The sequence below is a fragment of the Sphaeroforma arctica genome, assembly GCF_001186125.1.
Source record: "Sphaeroforma arctica JP610 unplaced genomic scaffold supercont1.302, whole genome shotgun sequence".
NCBI classification, from domain to species: domain Eukaryota; class Ichthyosporea; order Ichthyophonida; genus Sphaeroforma; species Sphaeroforma arctica.
In genome coordinates, this window is record NW_014040256.1 from 55896 (window position 1) to 62738 (window position 6843).

At 40.8% G+C, this 6843-nt stretch overlaps 1 protein-coding gene across 1 annotated transcript; it reads right to left on the reverse strand.

The window, feature by feature from the left end:
• On the reverse strand, positions 1-6717 carry SARC_04996 (hypothetical protein; the record flags this gene model as incomplete). The annotated part of the gene is made up of 8 exons (XM_014301152.1): positions 6665-6717; positions 6289-6434; positions 5623-5791; positions 4673-4785; positions 1796-1931; positions 1479-1576; positions 1016-1144; positions 1-189 (listed from the first exon to the last, which is right to left on the reverse strand). The coding sequence occupies exons 1-8, from the start codon at positions 6681-6683 to the stop codon at positions 1-3; spliced, it is 999 nt and encodes a 332-aa protein (XP_014156627.1). The 5' UTR covers positions 6684-6717.
• Positions 6718-6843: the final 126 nt, after the last annotated feature.

Consider the following 6843-nt stretch of genomic DNA (forward strand, 5'->3'; position numbering starts at 1 on the left):
TTACGATTGAACAGCCATCCCGCTAAACCCAGCAGCGAAATTCATCTGGCCACCAAACACAAAGGCTGTTTGCGGCACCTCTGGGTCTGTCCACACAGTGTTGAAGCTGGCGATAGCCACGACGTCATCGTGCATTACGTCATAGCCCGTGTCATCACACAGCGACGGCAGTGCAATGTCAAAGGCAAACTGTGCGCAACGGGTTGGGGTGTGTGGGCTGGTCAGTTGCGTCGAGACGTATTGGGAGGTCGGCGATAGAGAGGTAGGTATATGGTAGGTAGGTATGGTATCTTATGAATCAGTGTATCATGGTATGGGATATGAAAAGTCAGAAACATTTTGACATATGAGGGCGTGAAGATAGGTGTCGTTGGCATATGTTGCAAATAAGGTCTGGTAAGTGTGGTCTGGGTGGGTTGTACGCGCTATACGCGTACAGGCTTAGTCGTTACAGAGGCGTACGCTTCCATACAAATCACCTGACGGCTAGAAACAGACCAGGTACTACTTAATCAAGAAGCTACAGATGATATCTATTCCGCAGTAGGCATACGGATGTAACAATCAACGTTCAAATAGGTACGCACTTTGTCTTAATTAACGTTTAAATAAATAAATACTTTGGCTTAATTAACGTATAAATAGGTGCGCACTTTGGCTTAATTAACGTTTAAATAAATAAATACTTTGGCTTAATTAACGTATAAATAGGTGCGCACTTTGGCTTAATTAACGTTTAAATAAATAAATACTTTGGCTTAATTAACGTATAAATAGGTGCGCACTTTGGCTTAATTAATGCTTATATAGATAAGCACTTTTGCTTAATTAATGTTTAAATATATAAGCACTTTTGATAAATTATCGTTTAAATAGATGGGCACTTTTGCTGGTCAAAGCATAGCACTGGCGAGGTACTCTTGAATTCAGACACCCACACCGCCACATGTAATCCAAAACAAACGTAAATCCAATCAGGCATCGCTACAGAGATAGGTTGCAGTAGGTAACTCACCCAACTGCTGGTATCCGTGGCAGTTAACGGGCAGTCTAACGCATCCACACCGATGCCACAGCCAATACTGATGGAGCTGAATTTGTAGTTCCCGTCCAAGCTACATGCTGTACCGTGAGCGATTTGTAGCTGCAGAGGAGGCAGGGGTGGCCTAGTAAGGTATCTTGTATAGCCATGCGACTACCTACAACAACAAACACACACCCACAGCAGCACATAATCTTTGTATCTGCAGAGGAGGCAGGGGTGGCCTAGTAAGGTATCTTGTATAGTCATGCGACTACCTACAACAACAAACAAACACCCACAGCAGCACACAATCTTTGTATTTGCAGAGGAGGCAGGGGTGGCCTAGTAAGGTATCTTGTATGTGATACATAGTTAGAAGACATATAATTTGAGTATGCACTGGTGGTAGACTGTTAAAAATAGTCTCGGGTGGCGTGTTTCGGCGTTGGGTTACCTGTATCGTCTTGGTACACACAGGTACGTAGTCCGTTGGGTTTGTACAGTAAGTAGTACCAGCCGACGAGACTACGCTGGCTACGCCCAGGAGAGGGTCTGTTCCGGTCTTGGTCAGTACGCCGGTCCAACCTATTACACCAAGACATCAATCTCGATCGCATAAGCACTTGGGATGTGTAGTGGTGCTGAAGAGAAGTCGACGTGTATGTGTATTTTGGTCACACGGCGCGATATCCCCAGTACGGGTACTATAAAATTGTGACACATGGGCGTTTCAACACAGACTCGTGTGAGTACGGGGTAACAGCAACATACTGGAGACGTGAAGCGGATAGGTCATGAAGAAGGTGACATCCACCACCGCATACGTGCTGGGCGTAGTATCCAGATTAGAAACCGCCGCATACAGTCCCAGCGGCGAGTTTGTGTGCGTCTCCACAACATCAGGTACCTGACAAGGGATGGGCACGCGCAGAGTGCAATGGAATAAATTTAATGGGCAGACGTTGCGGCGATAGTAAGAGTTGATAATAAGACTTGATATTAAGAGTTGATAGTAAGATTTGATAGTACGAGTTGATAGTAAGAGTTGATAGTAAGAGTTGATATTAAGAGTTGATAGTAAGAGTTGATAATATGACTTGATATTAAGACTTGATAGTAAGGGTTGATAGTAAGGGTTGATAGTAAGAGTTGATAGTAAGAGTTGATAGTAAGAGTTGATAGTAGGACTTGATATTAAGGTTGATATTAAGAGTTGATAGTAAGAATTGATAGTAAGAGTTAATATTAAGACTTGATAGTAAGGGTTGATGGTAAGAGTTGATAGTAAGAGTTGATATTAAGACTTGATATTAAGACTTGATAGTAAGAGTTGATAATAAGAGTTGATATTAAGAGTTGATAATAAGAGTTGATATTAAGAGTTGATAGTAAGAGTTGATAGTAAGTGTTGATTGTAAGAATTGATAGTAAGAGTTGATAGTAAGAGTTGATAATAAGAGTTGATAGTAGGAGTTGATATTAAGGTTGATATTAAGAGTTGATAGTAAGAATTGATAGTAAGAGTTGATAGTAAGAGTTGATAGTAAGGGTTGATGGTAAGAGTTGATAGTAAGAGTTGATATTAAGAGTTGATAGTAAGACTTGATATTAAGACTTGATAGTAAGAGTTGATAGTAAGAGTTGATAGTAAGAATTGATAGTAAGAGTTGATAGTAAGAGATGTTAGTAAGAGTTGATAGTAAGAGTTGATATTGAGAGTTGATAGTAAGAGTTGATAGTAAGAGTTGATATTGAGAGTTGATAGTAAGAGTTGATAGTAAGAGTTTATAGTAAGAGTTGATAGTAGGACTTGATATTAAGGTTGGTATTAAGAGTTGATAGTAAGAGTTGATAGTAAGAGTTGATAGTAAGAGTTGATAGTAAGAGTTAATATTAAGATTTGATAGTAAGGGTTGATGGTAAGAGTTGATAGTAAGAATTGATAGTAAGAGTTGATAGTAAGAGTTGATAGTAAGAGTTGATAGTAAGAGTTGATATTAAGAGTTGATATTAAGAGTTGATAGTAAGAGTTAATATTAAGACTTGATAGTAAGGGTTGATGGTAAGAGTTAATAGTAAGAGTTAATATTAAGAGTTGATATTAAGACTTGATAGTAAGAGTTGATAGTAAGAGTTGATATTAAGACTTGATAGTAAGAGTTGATGGTAAGAGTTGATAGTAAGAGTTGATATTCAGAGTTGATATTCAGAGTTGATATTAAGAGTTGATATTCAGAGTTGATATTAAGAGTTGATATTAAGAGTTGATATTAAGAGTTGATATTCAGAGTTGATAGTAAGAGTTGATAGTAGGACTTGATATTAAGAGTTGATAGTAAGATTTGATAGTAAGAGTTAATATTAAGAGTTGATAGTAAGGGTTGATGGTAAGAGTTGATAGTAAGAGTTGATATTAAGAGTTGATATTAAGACTTGATAGTAAGAGTTGATAATAAGAGTTGATATTAAGAGTTGATAGTAGGACTTGATATTAAGGTTGATATTAAGAGTTGATAGTAAGAATTGATAGTAAGAGTTGATAGTAAGACTTGATAGTAAGGGTTGATGGTAAGAGTTGATAGTAAGAGTTGATATTAAGAGTTGATATTAAGAGTTGATAGTAAGACTTGATATTAAGACTTGATAGTAAGAGTTGATAGTATGAGTTTATAGTAAGAGTTGATAGTAAGAGTTGATAGTAGGAGTTGATAGTAGGACTTGATATTAAGAGTTGATATTAAGAGTTGATGGTAAGAGTTGATAGTAAGAATTGATAGTAAGAGTTGATAGTAAGAGTTGATAGTAAGAGTTGATATTAAGACTTGATAGTAAGACTTAATAATAAGAATTGATATTAAGAGTTGATAGTAAGAGTTGATAGTAAGAGTTGATAGTAAGAGTTGATATCCAGAGGCATACCAGTGGCTGGCCTAAAGTGGGGCACTGCAGGTGCTGGTGTGGTGTTGCAGTCAGGTGGCTGTAGGTGTATGGCGTGTGGGGTGACTGGAATAGAGATGTTAAACCCTAAATCCTGGGGTGATTGGGATAGATAGGTACCCCAGTTAACCTCTCACGAGTGGCTGGGTGCGGTATCAAGTGCTTTGTTGGCGGGCTATTATTATTGGCCTGAAATAAATAACACACACGTACAACTGAAATGCACAGCCGTTTAGTACGCGCATGACTATGGTCAATGTGGCCGTGAGAAGAATGACACACGTCCAGTCACATGCGGCGACTACAGTTGGATTCGGTGTCATGTTCACACTGTGTGAGTGAACTACGAGATGGTTAAATCTGCCTGGGGCCTGTCCTGTAGATGATATAGCAGGCGTCAAGCGGTGGGATGGAATATCCGAATTGCATCACCACATTGTATGTGCTCCATTTGGATAGGCAACTGAATGTGCGGGTTATACTATACACACCGCAATACCGGTATATACACACCACAATACCGGCATATACATACCACAATACCAGTATATACACACCACAATACCGGCATATACATACCACAATACCGGTATATACATACCACAATACCGGTATATACACACCACAATACCGGCATATACATACCACAGTACCGGTATATACACACCACAATACCGGTATATACACACCACAATACCGGTATATACATACCACAATACCGGTATCGAAATCGGCGGCGAACCCCAGCACCTGGCTGAAGGATCGCTCCTCCAACACCTCTAATTCATTCAAAAAGAACTCTCTCATATTCAATGTTACAGACCCTGCAAGAAGTGGACAAATGTTATAGACCCTGCAGGAAGTGGACAAATGTTATAGACCCTGCAAGAAGTGGACATGCACAGTTGAACGATACCTCGTCTAATTGTGGACGTAATACACGAGTGGTTGTGTGTGGGATAGGTGGTAAAAACTGATCGTTAGTTGAGCACGCGTGTCAGTAAAAGTTATATAGTGTCATGTGTGTGTGTGTGTAGTAATATAGTGTCATGTGCGTGTGTGTGTAGTTATATAGTGTCATGTGTGTGTGTGTGTGTGTAGCTATATAGTGTCATGTGTGTGTGCGTGTAGTTAAATAGTGTCATGTGTGTGTATGTGCTAGCCTGGATCACAGAAAGGGAATAGTGCCCTGGGTTGGTCAGAGTTGATCCTGGGGCATTGACATGTGTGTGTAATCAGCTGCGCTGCTGAGAACAGAGTCGCGACCTGCGCTGAAACAACCCCTTTCAGTCACTTACAATGCAACACGCTACTCTACGCCATCTGGCACAGGACTTAACATTATATAACCCCTGAGCTACACCTCAGTCACTTACAATGTCACACACTACTCTACGCCATCTGACACAAGACTTAACATTATGTAACCCCTGAGCTACACCTCAGTCACTTACAATGTCACACACTACTCTACGCCATCTGACACAGGACCAAACATTATATAACCCCTGAGCTACGCGAATCCTATAGTCAACCCGTGATCCAGCCCACATGTTTGTCTTTATACTCAAACAAGTATTTACTCAAATAATCTTTTACTCAAATAGGTATCCATTCGCTCACCAGATACGTCTGCGCTTACATCAGCCCCATAGCCATACCTGTATACGACCGTTTGATGTAGTTATCCGGGAACAAGGCTGTGGTCGCTGCCACGCTACACACGGCGTTCAAGTCAGCTATGTCCACCACAAGTGTGATGCGGTCTTGACAGCCTGTGCTGGCTATGCTCGTGGAGGTGACTGATACATAGTTGGCACTAGAACAGGCCTGTTCGTGAAAGGAAAGGGGCAAAGGTACGTTAAGCGATAAGCGTTAAGCGTTAAGCAAGGGTGTTGGTGAAAGGGCCCGGAACAAATACGGTCACGTACGACGGATATTCCAAACAGTATACATATATTGTACAAGCAGGGCCGAGATCACAGTTGATATTTACTGGCGCCGAACGATATTAAACACAGAATACTCACGTACGATAGGTTTTAAGGAGGGCCTGCGGAAAATAAAGCCTTCAGCCGAAGCGCAATGAGACGAAGGAAACCTGACACGTTCATCGTACCGTATGCACACTCACAAACAAACTCACAAACACACTCATAAACACACTCACACGCGTGTCCGTATACTCCCAGACGCCTATACTTACATTCAATACGACACTGTCGTATATTCGCGAATCAGTCATCGTTGTCAGTATGCACACTCACAAACACACCCACGAACACACGCACACGCGTGTCCGTATACTCCCAGACGCCTACACTTACATTCAATACGACACTATCGTATATTCGCGAATCAGTCATCGTTGAGCTGAGGACGAGAGTCATTTGTGAAGTCGTAAACGAGACGTCGAAGATGATCCCATCGGTGACGGGTTCAGAGAGGATGGGAATATTAAGACATGCCAATTCTGTTATGGAAAGCATATTCATGCAAAGAATGAGAGCTATAAGACTGTAGGGCGGGCGCTATGTACTTGTTCAGGGGAGTAGGAACACTTCACTGGCGCAGCAACAAAATCCGAAGACCGAGGACGGGGTGATTTGGACATAGGTCGTATAGTACTAGCGAGTATGTGCAAGAGAAGAAACGCATAGAAAATAATAGGAAGACAACCAATGTCATCATAGTGAAAGATACCTCTCACGGCGACTGACATCCCCGTGATGGTCAAAAATGAAGCTATGCTATCAACGTACGCACAAGACTGAATGGATTGAATGCATATATATGAAACATTAACTTACAAGTCACATTTACACAAACACACACAATTAGACACATACAAATATACATGTACATATAGATATATGGTATAT